The 22,518-nt window shown below is 57.0% G+C and overlaps 1 protein-coding gene across 1 annotated transcript in view; it reads right to left on the bottom strand.

The window, feature by feature from the left end:
* Positions 1–22,518, bottom strand: part of BOP1 (BOP1 ribosomal biogenesis factor) — an 88,136-nt gene that overhangs the window by 14,749 nt on the left and 50,869 nt on the right. Inside the window, exons 4-9 of the mRNA XM_077781671.2 lie at positions 8,769–8,923; positions 6,765–6,882; positions 4,602–4,703; positions 3,390–3,602; positions 1,548–1,709; positions 738–818 (exon numbers count right to left, since the gene is read on the bottom strand). Coding sequence (XP_077637797.1) covers positions 738–818; positions 1,548–1,709; positions 3,390–3,602; positions 4,602–4,703; positions 6,765–6,882; positions 8,769–8,923 — 831 coding nt within the window. The remainder of the gene's footprint in view (positions 1–737; positions 819–1,547; positions 1,710–3,389; positions 3,603–4,601; positions 4,704–6,764; positions 6,883–8,768; positions 8,924–22,518) is intronic.

The following is a 22,518-nucleotide window of genomic DNA, read 5'->3' as shown; positions in this document are numbered from 1 at the left end:
GAATGGGGATTCCATCACGGAGTTAAAGCTCAGAATGGGGATTCCATCCTGGAATTCCAGCTGGGAATGGGGATCCCAGCCCAGAATTCCAGCCGGGAATGGGGATCCCAGCCCAGAATTCCAGCCGGGAATGGGGATCCCAGCCTGGAATTCCAGCCGGGAATGGGGATCCCAGCCTGGAATTCCAGCCGGGAATGGGGATTCCAGCCCGGAATTCCAGCTGGGAATGGGGATTTCATCCTGGAATTCCAGCTGGGAATGGGGATTCCATCCCAGAATTCCAGCTGGAATGGTGATTCCAGCCTGGAATTCGAGCTGGGAATGGGGATCCCAGCCCGGCCACATCCACAGCAATGGGAATTCCAGCCCTTTCCAGAGGATTATTCCCAAAAATCCCAACCCGAGGCCGTTCCCCAGATCCTGTCCCCATTCCCTGGGAGCAGATCCCACCCTGGATCGCCTCAATCCCACTTTTCTCTGGGATGCGCCCCCAAGATCCATCAGCCGCTCCCGGGACTTTCTCTGGAGCCATTCCCGAAAATCCCAGGAAAAGGGGATCCTCCCCAGCTCCGTATTCCAGGAAATCCCGGGAACATTTCCCAGAGCCGCAGGAATTCCAGCTGGGATCAGCCCCATTTCCCAGCAATCCTCACCCTCAGGCCCTGCCCTGCTTCCCCAGGCCCCCAAATCCCGGAATTCCACCAAATCCCGGGGGAATATTCCCGAAAATCCCTCACCAGGGCCTGGGTGGTGGGGAAGGGCTGCAGATCCCTCGGCCGGGGAAGTTTGGGAATGAGATCCTCGGGATCCACGTTGACCTGCGGGACGGACACGGCGCCGATCGATCCCAGCTGCTCCCGACGCTCCGGAGATTCCCGGGAAACCGTTCCCGGCTCCGGCCGGGAATCCCCGGGATTGAAAATCCACCCAGGATTGACCCAAAGTGCCCTTGGAAAAGCCCCTGAGCCCTCACAGCTGGGACTTTGGAGTATTTGCCTGGAAATGGGAATTTTCAGGGAATTTGGGAGAAAATCCCAAAATATCAGCAAAAAATAGGCCCAAAAATGGCGAAAATCGACCCAGAAACAACAAAAATCCGCCCAAAATCAACCCAAAGTGGCCGTGGGATTTGGGAACGACTGTGTTCCCGGTTTTTCCTGGGATTTGGGAGTGACCGCATTCTCGGTTTTTTGAATGATCACGCTCCCATTTTTTCCCAGGATTCGGGAATGACCGCGTTCCCGGTTTTTCCCGGGATTTGGGAGTGACCGTGTTCCCATTTTTCCTGGGATTTGGGAGTGACCGTGTTCCCATTTTTCCCGGGATCTGGGCACGGCCACGCTCCCGGCGTTCCCGTTTTTCCCGGATCTGAGCACGGCCACACTCCCGGCATTCCCGTTTTTCCGGATCCGGGCACGGCCGCACTGCCGGCGTTCCCGTTTTCCCAGATCTGGGCACGGCCACACTCCCGGCATTCCCGTTTTCCCGGATCCGGGCACGGCTGCGCTCCCGGCATTCCCGTTTTTCCGTTTTCCCGGGATGCCCACCCGCATCCTGCGCTGCCGGGGGCAGAGGTAGAGGTCGAGGCAGCGCTCGAAGCGCTCGTGGATGAAGCGGGAATAGGCGGGAACGGCGCGCAGGCTCCGGAATTTCCGCGGGATGAAGCTCGGGCGGCGCTCGGCCGGATCCTGCTGCTCCCAGGCCAGCTGCTGCGGGAATTCCGGGAACGGTGAGGAGAGCGGGAATGGGGATGGGAACGCGATCATGGGAATGGGGATGGAGATGGGGATGGGAAAAATGGGAATGGGAAAAATGGGAATGGGGATGGGGAATGGGATAATGGGAATGGGATTGGGAAAAATGGGAATGGGGATGGGATTGGGATAATGGGAAAAATGGGAATGGGGATGGGAAAAATGGGGATGGGAAAAACGGGAATCGGGATGGGATTGGGAAAAACAGGAATGGGGATGGGGAATGGGATAATGGGAATGGGGATGGAGATGGTGATGGGAAAAATGGGAATGGGGATGGGGAATGGGATAATGGGAAAAATGGGAATGGGGATGGGGATGGGAAAAACGGGAATGGGGATGGGGAATGGGATAATGGGAAAAATGGGAATGGGATTGGGAAAAATGGGAATGGGGATGGGATTGGGATAATGGGAAAAACGGGAATGGGGATGGGGATGGGAAAAACGGGAATGGGGATGGGATTGGGATAATGGGAAAAATGGAAATGGGATTGGGAAAAATGGGAATGGGAAAAACGGGAATGGGGATGGGATTGGGATAATGGGAAAAACGGGAATGGGGATGGGAAAAATGGGATTGGGAAAAATGGGAATGGGGATGGGGAATGGGATAATGAGAAAAATGGGAATGGGATTGGGAAAAATGGGAATGGGGATGGGGATGGGATAATGGGAAAAACGGGAATGGGGATGGGAATGGGAAAAACGGGAATGGGGATGGGGATGGGATTGGGAAAGGGAAAAATGGGAATGGGTTTGGGAAAAATGGGGATGGGGATGGCAATGGGATTGGGATAATGGGAAAAATGGGAATGGGAATGGGATTGGGAAAGGAAAAAATGGGAATGGGGATGAGATTGGGAAAGGGAAAAACTGAATGGGGATGGGGAATGGGATTGGGAAAGGGAAAAATGGAAATTGGATTGGGAAAAATGGGGATGGGGATGGGGAATGGGATTGGGAAAAATGGGAATGGGACTGGGAAAAACGGGAATGGGAATAGGATGGGAATGATGGGCATGGGAATGAGGATGGAGATGGAATGGGAATAGGAACGGGAATGGGACAAATCGGCGACAATTCCCAAAACTCACCCCCCCGAGCAACCCCAGGGATGAAACATCCCAAACAATTCCCGGGAAAACTCAACGTGACGCCCCCGATCCCCTCCACGGAGCAGCCCCCTGGGATCTCCCGGAATTCCCGACATTCCCGGAATTCCCACCTCCTCAGGGCTGAGCAGGAATTCCGGGGGCGGGTTGTAGGACTCGGCGTGGCCCGGCAGCGGAATTTTGGGAGCGGGGACGGGATTGGGATTGGGATCTCCCGGAATTCCCGACATTCCTGGAATTCCCACCTCCTCGGGGCTGAGCAGGAATTCCGGGGGCGGGTTGTAGGACTCGGCGTGTCCCGGCAGCGGGATTTTGGGAGCGGGAACGGGATTGGGATTGGGATTGGGATCTCCCGGAATTCCCGACATTCCTGGAATTCCCACCTCCTCGGGGCTGAGCAGGAATTCCGGGGGTGGGTTGTAGGACTCGGCGTGGCCCGGCAGCGGAATTTTGGGAGCGGGGACAGGATTGGGATTGGGATTGGGATCTCCCGGAATTCCCGACATTCCTGGAATTCCCACCTCCTCGGGGCTGAGCAGGAATTCCGGGGGCGGGTTGTAGGACTCGGCGTGGCCCGGCAGCGGGATTTTGGGAGCGGGAACGTGCATCTTGTGCCGGCCCAGCACCGAGTTGGGATCCTCCCGCGCCCACAGGTCGTAAAAAGTGGGAACGTTTTCCTTCGGCTTCCGGGGCTGGATCCAGCCCATCTTGATGGCGTGGACCAGCTTGGAGACCTGCGGAGCATTCCCGGGATTTGGGCGGGGCCGGGAGGGGTTTTCCATCCTCCTCGTCCCACCCGAGCTTCTCCATCCTCCTCAGATTTCCATGGATCCTCCTCATCCCACCTGGATCTTCCCAATCTCCTCATCCCACCTGGATCTTTCCAATCTCAATCCATTGGGATCTTTCCATCTTCCTGAGCTTTCCATCCTCCCCATCCCACCTGGATCTTTCCAACTCCTCATCCCACCTGGATCTTTCCAACTCCTCATCCCACCTGGATCTTCCCAATCTCCTCATCCCACCTGGATCTTTCCAATCTCCTCATCCCACCTGGATCTTTCCAATCTCAATCCATTGGGATCTTTCCATCTTCCTGAGCTTTCCATCCTCCCCATCCCACCTGGATTTTCCCAATCTCCTGATCCCGCCTGGATTTTTCCATCCTCCCCATTCCACTGGGATCTTCCCACCCTCTTCAGCTTTTCCATCTTCCTCATCCCACCTGGATCTTTCCAATCCCCTCAATCCACTGGGATCTTTCCATCCTTTTCGGCTTTTCCACCTTCCTGATCCCACCTGGATCTTTCCAATCTCCATCCCACCAAAGCTTTTCCATCTTCCTCAGCTTTCCATGGATCCTCCTCCTCCCACCTGGACCTCTCCAATCTCCTGGTCCCACCTGGATCTTCCCAATCTCATCCCACCTGGATCTTCCCATCCTCATCCCACCTGGATCTTTCCAATCCCCTCAATCCACTGGAATCTTTCCATCCTCTTCAGCTTTTCCATCCTCCTGATCCCACCTGGATCTTTTCAATCCCCTGATCCCACCTGGATCTTCCCAATCTCCTGGTCCCACCTGGATCTTTCCACCCCCCTGATCCCACCAGGACCTTCCCAGTCTCCTGGTCCCACTGGAGATTTTCCACCCTTCCCATCCCACCGGGATCTTCCCACCCTCCTCAGCTTTCCCGCCCGGATCTCCCTGCCGGAATTCCGGGCTCTCCCACCTTTTCCTTCTCCACCAGGGAGGGGATGAAGCTCCGCTTGTCCGCGGGCCGGTTGGTCACCGGGTGGATCCGCACCTCGTGGCTGAAGAAATCCACGGCCGGCTGGAAAACCGGGAATGCTCAGCCCCCAGCCCGCATTCCCAATGGGAATTCCATCCCCGGGGCCTCACATCCCTCATTCCCAATGGGAATTCCATCCCCGGGGCCTCACCTCCGACATTCCCAATGGGAATTCCATCCCCGGGGCCTCACGTCCCTCATTCCCAATGGGAATTCCATCCCCGGGGCCTCACGTCCCTCATTCCCAATGGGAATTCCATCCCTGGGGCCTCAGGTCCCACATTCCCAATGGGAATTCCATCCCTGGGGCCTCATGTCCCACATTCCCAATGGGAATTCCATCCCTGGGGCCTCAGGTCCCTCATTCCCAATGGGAATTCCATCCCTGGGGCCTCAGGTCCCTCATTCCCAATGGGAATTCCATCCCCGGGGCCTCACCTCCGACATTCCCAATGGGAATTCCATCCCTGGGGCCTCATGTCCCACATTCCCAATGGGAATTCCATCCCCGGGGCCTCACCTCCCACATTCCCAATGGGAATTCCATCCCCGGGGCCTCACCTCCGACATTCCCAATGGGAATTCCATCCCCGGGGCCTCACGTCCCACATTCCCAATGGGAATTCCATCCCCGGGGCCTCAGGTCCCACATTCCCAATGGGAATTCCATCCCCAGGGCCTCCCCTTTCAGCATTCCAGGTGGGAATTCCATCCCATTCCCAATGTGAACTCCACCCCTGGGGTTTCCTGTCTGACGTTCCCATTGGGAATTGTGCCTGACATTCCCGTTGGGAATCGCTCCCCACATTCCCGTTGGGAACCGTGTCCCGTGTTCCCGTTGGGAATCGCACCCCACGTTCCCGTTGGGAATCGCTCCCCACATTCCCGTTGGGAATCGCATCCCACATTCCCGTTGGGAATCGCATCCCACATTCCCGTTGGGAATCGCACCCCACGTTCCCGTTGGGAATCGCACCCCACGTTCCCGTTGGGAATCGCTCCCCACATTCCCGTTGGGAATCGCATCCCACATTCCCGTTGGGAACCGTGTCCCGTGTTCCCGTTGGGAATCGCTCCCCACATTCCCGTTGGGAACCGCGTCCCACATTCCCGTTGGGAATCGCTCCCCACATTCCCGTTGGGAATCGCTCCCCACATTCCCGTTGGGAACCGCGTCCCACATTCCCGTTGGGAATCGCTCCCCACATTCCCGTTGGGAATCGCTCCCCACATTCCCGTTGGGAATCGCGTCCCACATTCCCGTTGGGAATCGCGTCCCACATTCCCGTTGGGAATCGTGTCCCACATTCCCGTTGGGAATCGCTCCCCACATTCCCATTGGGAATCGCTCCCCACATTCCCGTTGGGAATCGCTCCCCACATTCCCGTTGGGAACCGCGTCCCACATTCCCGTTGGGAACCGCGTCCCACATTCCCGTTGGGAATCGCTCCCCACATTCCCGTTGGGAATCGCGTCCCACATTCCCGTTGGGAATCGCGTCCCACATTCCCATTGGGAATCGCTCCCCACGTTCCCGTTGGGAATCGCTCCCCACATTCCCGTTGGGAATCGCTCCCCACATTCCCGTTGGGAATCGCTCCCCACATTCCCATTGGGAATCGCTCCCCACATTCCCGTTGGGAATCGCGTCCCACATTCCCGTTGGGAATCGCTCCCCACATTCCCATTGGGAATCGCGTCCCACATTCCCGTTGGGAATCGCGTCCCACATTCCCGTTGGGAATCGCTCCCCACATTCCCATTGGGAATCGCTCCCCACATTCCCGTTGGGAATCGCGTCCCACATTCCCATTGGGAATCGCGTCCCACATTCCCGTTGGGAATCGCTCCCCACATTCCCGTTGGGAACCGTGTCCCGTGTTCCCGTTGGGAATCGCTCCCCACATTCCCATTGGGAATCGCGTCCCACATTCCCGTTGGGAATCGCTCCCCACGTTCCCGTTGGGAATCGCTCCCCACGTTCCCGTTGGGAATCGCTCCCCACATTCCCGTTGGGAATCGCTCCCCACATTCCCGTTGGGAATCGCTCCCCACGTTCCCGTTGGGAACCGTGTCCCACATTCCCGTTGGGAATCGCTGACCTCGTAGGGGTCGAAGCCGACGTCTCCGAAGTTCCCGCGCTGCAGCCGCCGGATCAGCTCCAGCTGCTCCTCCGACAGCGGCACCTCCGCCCCCGTCTGCCCGTCCTGCACCGTGCGCCTGCCGGGAAACGCGTGTTCCCGGGATATCCGCGTGTTCCCGGGATATCCGCGCATTCCCGGGATATCCGTGCATTCCCGGGATATCCGTGTGTTCCCGGGATATCCGCGTGTTCCCGGGATATCCGCGTGTTCCCGGGATATCCGCGCCTTCCCGGGATATCCGCGTGTTCCCGGGATATCCGCGTGTTCCCGGGATATCCGCGCCTTCCCGGGATATCCGCGTGTTCCCGGGATATCCGCGTGTTCCCGGGATATCCGCGCCTTCCCGGGATATCCGCGTGTTCCCGGGATATCCGCGTGTTCCCGGGATATCCGCGTGTTCCCGGGATATCCGCGTGTTCCCGGGATATCCGCGCCTTCCCGGGATATCCGCGTGTTCCCGGGATATCCGCGTGTTCCCGGGATATCCGCGTGTTCCCGGGAAAAACAGACAGCCCGGGATATCCGTGCATTCCCGGGATATCCGCGCCTTCCTGGGATATCTGTGCGTTCCCGGGATATCCGCCTGTTCCCGGGATAACCACGCATTCCCGGGATATCCGCGTGTTCCCGGGATATCTGTGCGTTCCCGGGATATCCGCCTGTTCCCGGGATAACCACGCATTCCCGGGATATCCGCGTGTTCCCGGGATATCCGCGTGTTCCCGGGATATCCGCGTGTTCCCGGGATAACCACACATTCCCGGGATATCCGCGTGTTCCCGGGATATCCGCGTGTTCCCGGGATATCCGCGTGTTCCCGGGATAACCACGCATTCCCGGGATATCCGCGTGTTCCCGGGATATCCGCGTGTTCCCGGGATAACCGCGCATTCCCGGGATATCCGTGCGTTCCCGGGATAACCAGACAGCCCGGGATAACGACACAGCCCAGGATAACCGCGCATTCCTGGGATAACCGCGCATTCCCGGGATAACGACACAATCTGGGACACTGGGACAAAGGGACACATCCCGGGATACGGACACTGGGACACCGGGATACGGACACGGCCCGGGATACGGACACATCCCGGGATATGGACACGTCCCGGGATATGGACACATCCCGGGATACGGACACCGGGATACGGACACATCCCGGGATACGGACACGTCCCGGGATACGGACACATCCCGGGATATGGACACATCCCGGGATACGGACACATCCCGGGATATGGACACGTCCCGGGATATGGACACATCCCGGGATACGGACACATCCCTGGATATGGACACGTCCCGGGATACGGACACATCCCGGGATACGGACACATCCCGGGATACGGACACATCCCGGGATACGGACACATCCCGGGATACGGACACGTCCCGGGATACGGACACATCCCGGGATACGGACACGTCCCGGGATACGGACACATCCCGGGATATGGACACATCCCAGGATATGGACACATCCCAGGATATGGACACCTCCCGGGATACGGACACATCCCGGGATACGGACACCGGGATGTGGACACCGGGATAAGGGACACCGGGATAAGGGACACCGGGATGGACACAGGGATTCCCGGGATATGGGACAGAATTCCCTGGATGGACAGGGGTACCCGGGATCAGGACAGGAATGGGAGTCCCGGGATGCACACGGATTCTCGGGATGCAGAGGGAATTTCCCAGGAAGCAGAGGGATTCCCGGGATGCAGCTGAGGATGGATGGGAGGCTCCGTGCCTGATCCCAAATCCACATATCCGGAATCACCCCGGGAAAGCTCAGGAAGGCTCCAAACCCTGAATTCCGGGAATTTTGGGATCTCCAAGCAGAGCACATCCACGGAATCACGGAATGTTTTGGGATTTTAAGGCTCATCCCCATGCCAAGGGACACCTCCCGCTATCCCAAGGTTTTCCAGGCCCTTCCCGGGAGTTCCTCACCAGTATTCCGGGTTTTCCATCTTCTCCAGGAACAGGTCCAGCTCGTCCTTGCTCCGCAGGGGTTTGTAGATCTTCTTCCCGTCCAGGTCGTAGCCGACGTGCGGAAAATCCTGGTACCATTCCATGGGAATGTTCCCCACCGTGTTCCGGATGTCCTGGGAAAAACACCGGGAAAAGGGTCAGGAGAGCCCAGGGAATTCCAGGGAATCCTTGGAGGAAAGTGTGATGGGATTCCAGGAAAATCTTGGAGAAAAGCGTGAGGGAATTCCAGGGAAACCTTGGAGGAAAGTGTGATGGGATTCCAGGAAAATCTTGGAGAAAAGCGTGAGGGAATTCCACGGAAACCTTGGAGGAAAGGGTGAAGGAATTCCAGGGAATCCTTGGAGGAGGAAAGGGTGAAGGAATTCCAGGGAATCCCTGGAGGAAAGAGCTGGGGGAATTCCAGGGAATCCTTGGAGGAGGAAAGGGTGAAGGAATTCCAGGGAATCCTTGGAGGAAAGAGCTGGGGGAATTCCAGGGAATCTTTGAAGAAAAGCATGAGGAAATTCCATGGGAGCTGGGAATGGGGAATGGGGTTGGGAATGGGAATGGGGAATGGGGAATGGGAATGGGGAATGGGGTTGGGAATGGGAATGGGGAATGGGGAATGGGAATGGGGAATGGGGTTGGGAATGGGAATGGGGAATGGCGTTGGGAATGGGAATGGGGTTGGGAATGGGAATGGGGAATGGGGAATGGGGAATGGGAATGGGAATGGGAATGGGAATGGGGAATGGAGAATGGGGAATGGGGAATGGGGAATGGGAATGGGAATGGGGAATGGGAATGGGAATGGGGAATGGGGAATGGGAATGGGGAATGGGAATGGGGATGGGAATGGGGAATGGAGAATGGGGAATGGGGAATGGGGAATGGGAATGGGAATGGGGAATGGGAATGGGAATGGGGAATGGGGAATGGGAATGGGAATGGGAATGGGGAATGGGAATGGGAATGGGAATGGGAATGGGAATGGGGAATGGGGAATGGGAATGGGAATGGGAATGGGGAATGGGGAATGGGAATGGGAATGGGAATGGGAATGGGGAATGGAGCTGGGGATGGGGAATGGGAATGGGAATGGGAATGGGAATGGGGAATGGGAATGGGAATGGGGAATGGGGAATGGGAATGGGGAATGGGAATGGGAATGGGGAATGGGAATGGGAATGGGGAATGGGAATGGGAATGGGGAATGGGGAATGGGAATGGGAATGGGAATGGGAATGGGGCTGGGAATGGGAATGGGGAATGGGGAATGGAGCTGGGAATGGGGCTGGGAATGGAGCCGGGAGCGGAGCCAGGAGCGCGGCTGCTGCGGGCTCCAGGTGGGAAGTTGTTTTTGGAATGGTCCCGGCATTCCTGCTGTGCATTCCTGGCAGAGGGAAAAGATCCTTCCCTAAAAATATCCGCAGGAAAAGGGATCATTCCCTGAAAATATCCGCAGTAAAAGGGACCATTCCCTGAAAATATCCCCAGGAAAAGGGATCATTCCCGGAAAATATCCACAGGAAAAGGGACCATTCCCTGAAAATATCCACAGGAAAAGGGATCATTCCCTGAAAATATCCACAGGAAAAGGGATCATTCCTGGAAAATATCTGCAGGAAAAGGGATCATTCCCGGAAAATATCCACAGGAAAAGGGACCATTCCCGGAAAATATCCCCAGGAAAAGGGATCATTCCCAGAAAATATCCACAGGAAAAGGGACCATTCCCTGAAAATATCCGCAGGAAAAGGGACCATTCCCTGAAAATATCCGCAGGAAAAGGGACCATTCCCTGAAAATATCCACAGGAAAAGGGACCATTCCCGGAAAACATCTGAGCCACACACAGGGAAAAGGGGATGGCAGAGGCGCAGCATTCCCAAATCCCACCCTGCAGCATTCCCAAATCCCATCCCTCAGCATTCCCAAATCCCATCCCTCAGCATTCCCAAATCCCACCCTGCAGCATTCCCAAATCCCACCCTGCAGCATTCCCAAATCCCACCCTGCAGCATTCCCACTTCCCATCCCTCAGCATCCCCGAATCTCCGTGTCCCTGGTTGGAATTTCATGGATTGTGACTCTGATTCCGTGGATTTTGGCTGCGATTCCATGGATTTCGGGACTCCCTGCACTCCCACCCTCTGCCCATGATCATCTCCACATCCCTGGCTGCAATTCCATGGATTTTGGGACTCCCTGTGCCCCCAATAATCTCCTTGTCCCTGGCTGCAATTCCATGGATTCTGGCTGCGATTCCATGGATTTTGGGACTCCCTGTGCCCCAAATCATCTCCTTGTCCCTGTCTGCGATTCCGGCTGCAATTCCATGGATTTTGGGACTCCCTGTGCCCCAAATCATCTCCTTGTCCCTGGCTGTGATTCCATGGATTCTAGCTGCTATTCCATGGATTCTAGCTGTGACTCCATGGATTCTAGCTGCGATTCCATGGAATTCTAGCTGCTATTCCATGGATTCTGGCTGCGATTCCATGGATTTTGGGACTCCCTGTGCCTCCAGCCTCCGACTTGGACCATTTCCACATCCCTGGCTGCGATTCCGCGGATTTTGGCAGCGATTCCGCGGATTTTGGCCGCGATTCCGCGGATTTTGGCCGCGATTCCAGGGATTTTGGCTGGAATCCCACAGAGTCTGGCCGCGACCCCACGGATTTTGGGAGTCCCCGCGCCCCCAGCCGGGCTGGGATCCCCCCTCTGCCCCCGGGGGGATCGTTCCCAAGGCCAGCCGGGCCGGGCTCGCCGGGATCCGGCCTTTTCCCGGGAATTGCGCCGGCGCGGCGGAGCGGGGATCGTCGCCGGCGCTAAACGAAAGCAGATGGCTCCGGGAGCTTCCAGAGGGCCGGGAAGGGGATGACAGGGGTTGGATTTCGGAAGCTGCCGAGACAGGGATTAAGTGCGGGAGCGCACGGAAGGTGCCGCGCTCCGGCCGGGAACGAACCTCCCGCGCGGAGCTCCCGGGAGGCGCCGCTGGAAAAGCGGGGGGAGCTCGGGAAAAGCGGCCAGCCCGGCGCTTTTCCAGCTGGGAATGCCGCCTCTCCTCAGCCACCCGAGATTCCTGAAGTTTTGGGGGTGGGATGAGGCGGCCTGGAGCTGGGGGAATTCCCGGATACCCTGGGGATTCCATGGGGTGGATCTTGGGAATGAGCTGGGGGGGGGCAGGGAAATCCCGGGAGATCCCAGAGCCCCTTCCAGAGGCTTTTCCAGGGTTTTTCTGGGAGGGCGGGAGAGGGGTTTGGGATGCAGGAGGGATGGAATGGCTCCCCATGGAATGTTGGGGTTTTGGGATGGAATTCCCAGAGAATCCGGGGCTGGCCCAGGATCCCCGGGACATCCCGGGATAGCGGGAGCTGCCCGTGGAACGGGACAGGGAATGGCACCTGACACCTCTGGAATTGCCGTGCCCCGGGCAGGGAATTGCAGCAGATCCCAGCGGCGGCTCCTCAAGGGTTAATCCCCAATTCCCTCCCGCGGGAATGGGAAGGGGCCGGGATTAATCCCAATTCCCAGCCGGAATTCCCTGCAGGAACAGGGACACGGGGACAACGCAGCATGGAAAATCCTCCGGGAATCCTCGGGGATCCCGGGACACCGGGAATGTCGTGGGGAGTGAATTCCCTCGGCTCCAGGCGCTCCCGGAATTCCAGAGGGATCCCGGAGCCTTCCCCGGAGCTTTGGGATTGGGAAAAGGGTTTTTATCGGGAAAACCGGGAAAAGAGCGGCGAATTTCCCGGGAATGCGGCGAGTCCCGGGTGGTGGGGGCATTCCAGAGGGATCCGAGAGCCTCCCCGGGAGCTTCGGGATTGGAAAAAGGGTTTTTATCGGGAAAACCGGGAAAGGAGCGGCGAATTTCCCGGGAATGCGGCGAGTCCCGGGTGCTGGGGGGATTCCAGAGGGATCCCAGTGCTCCCTCCCCGGGAGCTTTGGGATTGAGACAAGGGAATTCATCAGGAAAACCGGGAAAGGAGCGGCGAAATTCCCGGGAATGGGGCGAGTCCCGGGTGCTGGGGGGATTCCAGAGGGATCCCAGTGCTCCCTCCCCAGGAAACTTTGGGATTGAGACAAGGGAATTCATCAGGAAAACCGGGAATGCGGTGAGTCCCGGTGCTGGGGGGATTCCAGAGGGATCCCTCCCGGGAGCTCCGGTGATCTTTGGGACTGGGACAAGGGAATTTTTGGGGAGAAGCGGGGAAGGAGCGGCGAGTTCCCGGGAATGCGGCGAGTCCCGGTGCTGGGGGGGATCCCAGTGCTCCCTCCCCGGGAGCTCCGGTGATCTTTGGGACTGGGACAAGGGAATTCATCAGGAAAACCGGGAAAGGAGCGGCGAAATTCCCGGGAATGGGGCGAGTCCCGGGTGCTGGGGGGATTCCAGAGGGATCCCGGAGTCTCCCCGGGAGCTCCGGTGATCTTTGGGACTGGGACAAGGGAATTTTTGGGGAAAAGCGGGAAAGGAGCGGCGAGTTTCCCGGACTGCGGCGAAGGGGTTAAGGGAGGGTGAGCTCAGGTAGGCGGGCCTGGGGCTCCCCTTCCCAAAAGCTCCTTTTCCAAGGAAGCCGGGCGCGGGGGAGGGGCCGGCCCGCCCATCCCGCCGCTATAAAATTCCCGCAATTCCAGCCCGCGGCTCCCGGAGGATGCGCACGTGCGCCGGGAGCGGCGGCGAGCCCGGGAACCGGGAACGAACCGGGATAAAGCCCCACACCCGCCCCAAAGCGAGACTTAAACCCGCAAGAGACCCGCGGTCAAACCCGCCCCGGAGCAGCGCCGTAAGACCGGGACTGGACCTCAGTCAGCGCGGGATAGAGGCGGGACAGAAGCGGGATAAAAGCGGGATAGAAGCGGGATAGAGGCGGGACAGAAGCGGGACAAAAGCGGGATAAAAACGGGATAGAAGCGGGATAGAAGCGGGATAGAAGCGGGATAGAAGCGGGACAGAAGCGGGACAAAAGCGGGATAAAAACGGGATAGAAGCGGGATAGAAGCGGAGCAGCAGCGGGACAGAAGCGGGACAGAAGCGGGATAAAAACGGGACAAAAGCGGGACAGAAGCGGAGCAGCGGCGGGATAAACCCCCGAGCGGACCGGCGGGAGCCATGAGCGGCCGGAGCTGAGCGCTGCCCGCGGCACTCCCGGTGTCCCGGCGGCATTCCCGCTGTCCCGGCGGCATTCCCGGTGTCCCGGCGTTATTCCCGGCGCTCCAGCGGCACTCCTGCTATTCCGGCGGCATTCCCGGTATCCCGGCGGCGCTCCCGCTGTCCCGGCGGCACTCCCGCTATCCCGGCGCTGCGGCGGCACTCCCGCTATCCCGGCGGCACTCCCGCTATCCCGGCGGCACTCCCGCTATCCCGGCGGCACTCCCGGTATCCCGGCGGCATTCCCGGCGCTCCAGCGGCACTCCCGGTGTCCCGGTGTCCCGCTATCCCGGCGGCATTCCCGCTATCCCGGCGGCACTCCCGCTATCCCGGCGGTATTCCCGCTGTCCCGGCGGTATTCCCGCTATCCCGGCGGCACTCCCGGTGTCCCGGCGGCCCTCCCGCTATCCCGGCGGCACTCCCGCTATCCCGGCGGCACTCCCGGTGTCCCGCTATCCCGGCGGCACTCCCGCTATCCCGGCGGTATTCCCGCTATCCCGGCGGCACTCTCGCTATCCCGGCGGCACTCCCGGTGTCCCGGCGGCCCTCCCGCTATCCCGGCGGCACTCCCGCTATCCCGGCGGCACTCTCGCTATCCCGGCGGCATTCCCGCTATCCCGGCGGCACTCCCGCTGTCCGGCGGCACTCCCGGTGTCCCGGCGGCACTCCCGCTATCCCGCGGCACTCCCGGTATCCCGGCGGCCCTCCCGGTGTCCCGGCGCTCCAGCGGCACTCCCGGTATCCCGGCGGTATTCCCGCTGTCCCGGCGGCACTCTCGCTATCCCGGCGGCATTCCCGGTGTCCCGGCGGCACTCCCGGTATCCCGGCGGCACTCCCGCTATCCCGGCGGCACTCCCGGTATCCCGGCGGCACTCTCGCTATCCCGGCGGCACTCCCGGTGTCCCGGCGGCACTCCCGCTATCCCGGCGGCAGGATGTCGTTCGCCATGCTGCGCCCGGCGGCGGGGCGGTTCGTGTACGCGGAGCTGAGCGCGCTGTCGGAGGACGAGGGGAGCAGCTCGGGCTCGGAGGAGAAGCCGTTCCGCGCCGAGCCGGCGGGGCCGGGCCCGCAGGGCGGGCGGCGGGGGCGCAGCCGCGGCCCGGCGCGGCCGCCGTCCCGGGAGCCGCGGCAGCGGCACACGGCCAACGCCCGCGAGCGGGACCGCACCAACTCGGTGAACACGGCGTTCACGGCGCTGCGCACGCTCATCCCCACCGAGCCGGCCGACAGGAAACTCTCCAAGATCGAGACGCTGCGCCTCGCCTCCAGCTACATCTCGCACCTCGGCAACGTGCTGCTGCTCGGGGAGGCCGCCGGTGCGGCCGGTACCGGCAATAGCGGCGGAACCGGCGGGGCGGGGCAGCCGTGCCGCGGGGCAGCGCCCGCCGCCCTCTGCCCCGCCGCCGCCGCCGCGTCCCCGCCCGGGCGGCACGGAGAGAGCGGCCAGCCCCGGCAGATCTGCACCTTCTGCCTCAGCAACCAGCGCAGGATGGTGAGTGGCGCCGGGAATACCGGGAATACCGGGAATGGGTACCGGGAATACCGGGAATACCGGGGGGATAGCGGGAATGGGGAGCAGGATACTGGGAACGGGGATTTGGGAATCCCGGGATTCCCAGCCCCGGCAGATCTGCACCTTCTGCCTCAGCAACCAGCGCAGGATGGTGAGTGGCACCGGGAACACCGGGAATACCGGGAATGGGTACCGGGAATGGGTACCGGGAACACCGGGGGGATAGCGGGAACGGGGATTTGGGAATCCCGGGATTCCCGGCCCCGGCAGATCTGCACCTTCTGCCTCAGCAACCAGCGCAGGATGGTGAGTGGCACCGGGAACACCGGGAATGGGTACCGGGAATACCGGGAACACCGGGGGGATAGCGGGAATGGGGAGCAGGATAGCGGGAACGGGGATTTGGGAATCCCGGGATTCCCAGCCCCGGCAGATCTGCACCTTCTGCCTCAGCAACCAGCGCAGGATGGTGAGTGGCACCGGGAACACCGGGAATACCGGGAATGGGTACCGGGAACACCGGGGGGATAGCGGGAATGGGGAGCAGGATAACGGGAACGGGGATTTGGGAATCCCGGGATTCCCGGCCCCGGCAGATCTGCACCTTCTGCCTCGGAGGACGCTCCTGAGTTCCGGAGGCTTTGGGATGTCGGGAATGGGGACCGGGATACCGGGAATGCCACGGGGAATGTGGACCGGGATACCGGGAATGGCGATAGGACAGAGGGAAAGGTGGCCCGGGATTCGGGAGTGAATCCCGCGGGGAACGGAGCTCCGGGAATTCGGGAATTGTGTCCCGGGATTCGGGAATGCTGCGGGGATAAAGGAGAGGGGGGACCGGGATTCGGGAATTGTGTCCCGGGAATTCGGGAATGAATCCCGCAGGGAACGGAGTCCCGGGATTCGGGAATTGTGTCCCGGGAATTCGGGAATGAATCCCACAGGGAACGGAGTCCCGGGATTCGGGAATTGTGTCCCGGGAATTCGGGAATGAATCCCACAGGGAACGGAGTCCCGGGATTCGGGAATTGTGTCCCGGGAATTCGCGCGTGCTGTGGGGATGCAGGGAACGGGGACCAGGATTTGGGAATGTTGTGGGAATAAAGGGATGGAGACTGGGATTTGGGATCCGTGCTGGGAATGAAAAGCCCGCAGGTTCCCAAAAAACCAGCAATTCCCGGGTTTATTCCAGCAGTTCCCGGGTTTATTCCGGCAGTTCCCGGGTTTATCCCGACAATTCCTGGGTTTATCCCAACAATTCCCAGGTTTATCCCAACAATTCCCAGGTTTATCCCAACAATTCCCGGGTTTATCCCAACAATTCCCAGGTTTATCCCAACAATTCCCAGGTTTATCCCAACAATTCCCGGGTTTATCCCAACAATTCCTGGGTTTATCCCAACAATTCCCGGGTTTATTCCGACAATTCCCGGGTTTATCCCAACAATTCCCAGGTTTATCCCAACAATTCCCGGGTTTATTCCGACAATTCCCGGGTTTATCCCAACAATTCCCGGGTTTATCCCAACAATTCCCAGGTTTATCCCGACAATTCCCGGGTTTATCCCGACAATTCCCGGGTTTATTCCGACAATTCCCAGTTTATCCCAACAATTCCTGGGTTTATCCCAACAATTCCTGGGTTTATCCCGACAATTCCCGGGTTTATCCCGGTGTTTGCCCACTCCCGCTGGGAGCTGCAGGGACAGTTGAGCCCGCCCGAGGCAACTCCAAAATCCATGGAAAAATCCATGGAAAATCCATGAATAATCCATGGAAAATCCTCTCTGGAGCTGCGGGAAAAGGGACGGGAGAGGAGCCGGGAATGGGCACCGGGAAAGGTCCTGGAAAAATGGGACACGGATTTGGGATCAGCTCCCAGTGCTCCCAGTAACTCCGTACTGGGATCCCAGTTCCCAATCCCAGTGCCCCTGGATTTTGGGATACCCTGGATTTTGGGATTCCCTCTCCTCTCTGATTCCCCGGATTTTGGGATTCCCTCTCCAATTCCCTGGATTTTGGGATTCCCTGGATTTTGAGATTCCCTCTCCTTTCCAATTCCCTGGATTTTGGGATTCCCTCTCCTCTCCCAATTCCCTGGATTTTGGGATTCACTCTCCTCTCCCAATTCCCCGGATTTTGGGATTCCCTCTCCGATTCCCTGGATTTTGGGACTCCCTCTCCTCTCTGATTCCCAGGATTTTGGGATTCCCTCTCCTCTCTGATTCCCTGGATTTTGGGATTCCCTCTCCTCTCTGATTCCCTGGATTTTGGGATTCCCTCTCCTCTCCCAATTCCCCGGATTTTGGGACCTCCCTGCAGGTGCAGCAGGGAAAACCCAGCAGGATTTTCCTGCCACATCCCAAATCCCAAATTCCCCAAATTCCCGCCCTGGGAGCGGGGCCATTCCAAGGGCAGAGGGGCAGGATCGGGATCCGGCTGATCCCGGATAACCCGGAGGGGACGGAAAATCCTCGGGAAGGATTTTGGGCTCATCAAACTCTGGAATTTTCCACCCAAACCATTCCCAAAGCCCGACAGCTCCGGGGTTTGGGAAAGAGAATTTGGGAAAGGGGGAATTTGGGAAAAAGGGAATTTGGGAAAAAGGGAATTTGGGAAAAGCCCAGATCTTGGGAATGGCCCTGCCCAGGCTGCTGGGAACAGCCGGGAATGGGATCCCAGCTGGGAATGGGATCGGGAATCTGGGAATGCTCTGGCCAGGGAGGGACCCTAAATCCAACCCCATTCCAGAATTCCCAGGGATTTTTCCAGGCTTGCAGTCAGGGACATCTTCCCCTGTCCCGGGATGCTCCCAGGACATCCCCAGGGATCAATTCCTACAAATCCCCATCCTTGATTTCCCCCAATCCCAATAATTCCCATCCCAAGTTCTGGATCAATTCCTACAAATCCCCATTCTTAATTCCGGATCAATTCCTACAAATCCCCATCCTTGATTTCCCCAATCCCAATAATTCCCATCCCAAATTCTGGATCAATTCCTACAAATCCCCATCCTTGATTTCCCCCAATCCCAATAATTCCCATCCCAAATTCTGGATCAATTCCTACAAATCCCCATCCTTGATTTCCCCCAATCCCAATAATTCCCATCCCAAGTTCTGGATCAATTCCTACAAATCCCCATCCTTGATTTTCCCCCAATCCCAATAATTCCCATTCCAAGTTCTGGATCAATTCCTACAAATCCCCATTCTTAATTCCGGATCAATTCCTACAAATCCCCATCCTTGATTTCCCCCAATCCCAATAATTCCCATCCCAAGTTCTGGATCAATTCCTACAAATCCCCATCCTTGATTTCCCCCAATCCCAATAATTCCCATTCCAAGTTCTGGATCAATTCCTACAAATCCCCATTCTTAATTCCGGATCAATTCCTACAAATCCCCATCCTTGATTTCCCCAATCCCAATAATTCCCATCCCAAATTCTGGATCAATTCCTACAAATCCCCATCCTTGATTTTCCCCCAATCCCAATAATTCCCATTCCAAGTTCTGGATCAATTCCTACAAATCCCCATTCTTAATTCCGGATCAATTCCTACAAATCCCCATCCTTGATTTCCCCCAATCCCAATAATTCCCATCCCAAGTTCTGGATCAATTCCTACAAATCCCCATCCTTGATTTCCCCCAATCCCAATAATTCCCATTCCAAGTTCTGGATCAATTCCTACAAATCCCCATTCTTAATTCCGGATCAATTCCTACAAATCCCCATCCTTGATTTCCCCCAATCCCAATAATTCCCATCCCAAGTTCTGGATCAATTCCTACAAATCCCCATTCTTAATTCCGGATCAATTCCTACAAATCCCCATCCTTGATTTTCCCCCAATCCCAATAATTCCCATCCCAAATTCTGGATCAATTCCTACAAATCCCCATCCTTGATTTCCCCCAATCCCAATAATTCCCATTCCAAGTTCTGGATCAATTCCTACAAATCCCCATCCTTGATTTCCCCCAATCCCAATAATTCCCATCCCAAATTCTGGATCAATTCCTACAAATCCCCATTCTTAATTCCGGATCAATTCCTACAAATCCCCATCCTTGATTTCCCCCAATCCCAATAATTCCCATCCCAAATTCTGGATCAATTCCTACAAATCCCCATCCTTGATTTCCCCCAATCCCAATAATTCCCATTCCAAGTTCTGGATCAATTCCTACAAATCCCCATCCTTGATTTTCCCCCAATCCCAATAATTCCCATCCCAAATTCTGGATCAATTCCTACAAATCCCCATTCTTAATTCCGGATCAATTCCTACAAATCCCCATCCTTGATTTCCCCCAATCCCAATAATTCCCATCCCAAATTCTGGATCAATTCCTACAAATCCCCATCCTTGATTTCCCCCAATCCCAATAATTCCCATTCCAAGTTCTGGATCAATTCCTACAAATCCCCATTCTTAATTCCGGATCAATTCCTACAAATCCCCATCCTTGATTTCCCCCAATCCCAATAATCCCCATCACTGATTTCTCATCAATCCCTGTAAATTCCATTGCCAATTTTGGATCAATTCCTACAAATCCCCGTCCTTAATTTTGTAATTCCTGTGAACTCCCGGTGTCAATTCGCCATCAATCCCAATGAATTCCCACCCCTCATTTTCCATCAATTCCTATAAAATCCCATCACAGCTGGAATTGGGCTGGGATTAGAGCTGGAATTGGGCTGGGATTAGAAATTAATTTAGGGCTGGAATTAGGGCTGGAATTAGGGCTGGAATTAGAGATGGAATCTGGGCTGGAATTAAAACTAGGACTGGGGCTGGAATTAGAACTGGATTTCGAGATGGAACTAGAACTGGAATTGGGGCTGGAATTAAGGCTGGGATTAGAACTGGAATTGGGGCTGGAATTAAGGCTGGGATTAGAACTGGGATCAGGGCTGGGGTCGGGGTTGGATTTGGGCTGGAACTAGAACTGGAATTGGGACTGGAATTAGAGCTGGAATTAGAACTGGATTTAGGGCTGGAATTGGTTTTAGGGCTGGAATTAGAATTGGAATTGGGGCTGGAATTTGGGCTGGAATTAGAATTGGAATTGGGGCTGGAATTAGGGTTGGAATTTGGGCTGGAATTAGGGCTGGAATTTGGGCTGGAATTGGTTTTAGGGCTGGAATTAGGGCTGGAATTTGGGCTGGAATTGGGGCTGGAATCAGGGCTGGAATTGGTTTTAGGGCTGGAATTAGAATTGGAATTGGGGCTGGAATTGGGGCTGGAATTGGGGCTGGAATTAGGGCTGGAATTAGGGCTGGAATTAGGGCTGGAATTAGAATTGGAATTGGGGCTGGAATTTGGGCTGGAATTTGGGCTGGAATTGGGGCTGGAATTGGGGCTGGAATTGGTTTTAGGGCTGGAATTGGAATTTGGGCTGGAATTGGGGCTGGAATTGGTTTTAGGGCTGGAATTAGAACTGGAATTGGAACTGGAATTGGGGCTGGAATTGGAATTGGGGCTGGAATCGGGGCTGGGCTCGGGGCCGGCGCCGCTCCCGCTCCGTGCCGGGATTTCCCGGGATGCGCTCCGGCGGATTTGGGGTTTAGGGAATCCCGTCCCCCTCTTTGATCCCGAGGAATTGAGCTGCAGCCCCTTGGGAATGTCGGGAATGCCGGGCTGGGACCGTCCCGGAGCTGCCCTCCCGCCCCAAATCCCCAAATCCCCAAATCCCAAATCCCCAAATCCCCAAATCCCCAAATCCCCAAATCCCAAATCCCCAAATCCCAAATCCCAAATCCCAAATCCCCAAATCCCAAATCCCCCAATCCCCAAATCCCCAAATCCCAAATCCCCAAATCCCCAAATCCCAAATCCCCAAATCCCCAAATCCCCAAATCCCCAAATCCCCAAATCCCAAATCCCAAATCCCAAATCCCCAAATCCCCAAATCCCGGCTTTTCCCAGACGGGAAGAGCCGATCCCAGGGAACGGGCTGCCCTTTAGGGCCCTTCCCAACCCCCAGCATTCCAGGATTCCGAGTCTGGGATCGGCTCCCTAAAAGGAATTCCCCTCTGGAATCTCGGGATCCAGGGGGGAATTGGGATCCAGAGGAGATCAGGAAGAATTGGGATATGGAGGAACTGGGATAAAGGAATTCCCCTCTGGAATCTCGGGATCCAGGATATTGGGATCCAGAGGGGATTTGGGATCTAGGGAGGAACTGGGATAAAGGAATTCCCCTCTGGAATCTCGGGATCCAGGATATTGGGATCCAGAGGGGATTTGGGATCTAGGGAGGAATTGGGATAAAGGAATTCCCCTCTGGAATCTCGGGATCCAGGATATTGGGATCCAGAGGAGATCAGGAGGAATTGGGATATGGAGGAACTGGGATAAAGGAATTCCCCTCTGGAATCTCGGGATCCAGGGGGAACTGGGATCCAAAGGGATATTGGAATCCAGGATATTGGGATTTGGGATCCAGGTTACAGGGATACAGAAGGATTTTGGGATCCAGAGGGATTTTGGGATCCAGGGGGAATTTGGGATCCAGGGGGAGTCAGGGCCCGGATCAGCTCCAATCCCATTCCCAGCCCGGAATCCGTCAGGAATGGCCGATCCCGGTGCCATTCCCAGAGCATTCCCGACCCTCCTGGGACAGGGAACGGATGGGAAATCCCGGGAAAGGGGAAATCCCGGGAAAGGGGAAATCCCGGGAAATGGGAAATCGTGAGAAAGGCAAATCCCGGGAAACAGGAAATCCCAGGAATCCCAGGGAAAACCCTGGCACAGCTTCCCAAGGAAATCCGTACGGGAGGGATTTGGGATGAGAGCAAAGATTTGGGATCAGGGATCAGAGATTTGAGGACGGATTTGGGATGGGAGCAGAGATTTGGGATTTGGGATGAGAGCAAGGATAAGGGGTCAGGGATTTGGGATCAGGAATTCCAAGAGATTCCCAAACCACTCCGGAGCCGTTCCCGCTTTTCCCCCTTCAGGGCTGCACCCCCAATCCAGTTTTCCATGGAAAAATCCTGGATTTAGACAATTCCATGAGATTCCCAAACCACCCCGAAGC

This window comes from Lonchura striata, chromosome 2 (genome assembly GCF_050655825.1).
Source record: "Lonchura striata isolate lonStrDom1 chromosome 2, ASM5065582v1, whole genome shotgun sequence".
NCBI classification, from domain to species: domain Eukaryota; kingdom Metazoa; phylum Chordata; class Aves; order Passeriformes; family Estrildidae; genus Lonchura; species Lonchura striata.
Note: the sequence above shows the minus strand (reverse complement) of the source record. Positions and strands in the feature narration are given on the sequence as shown.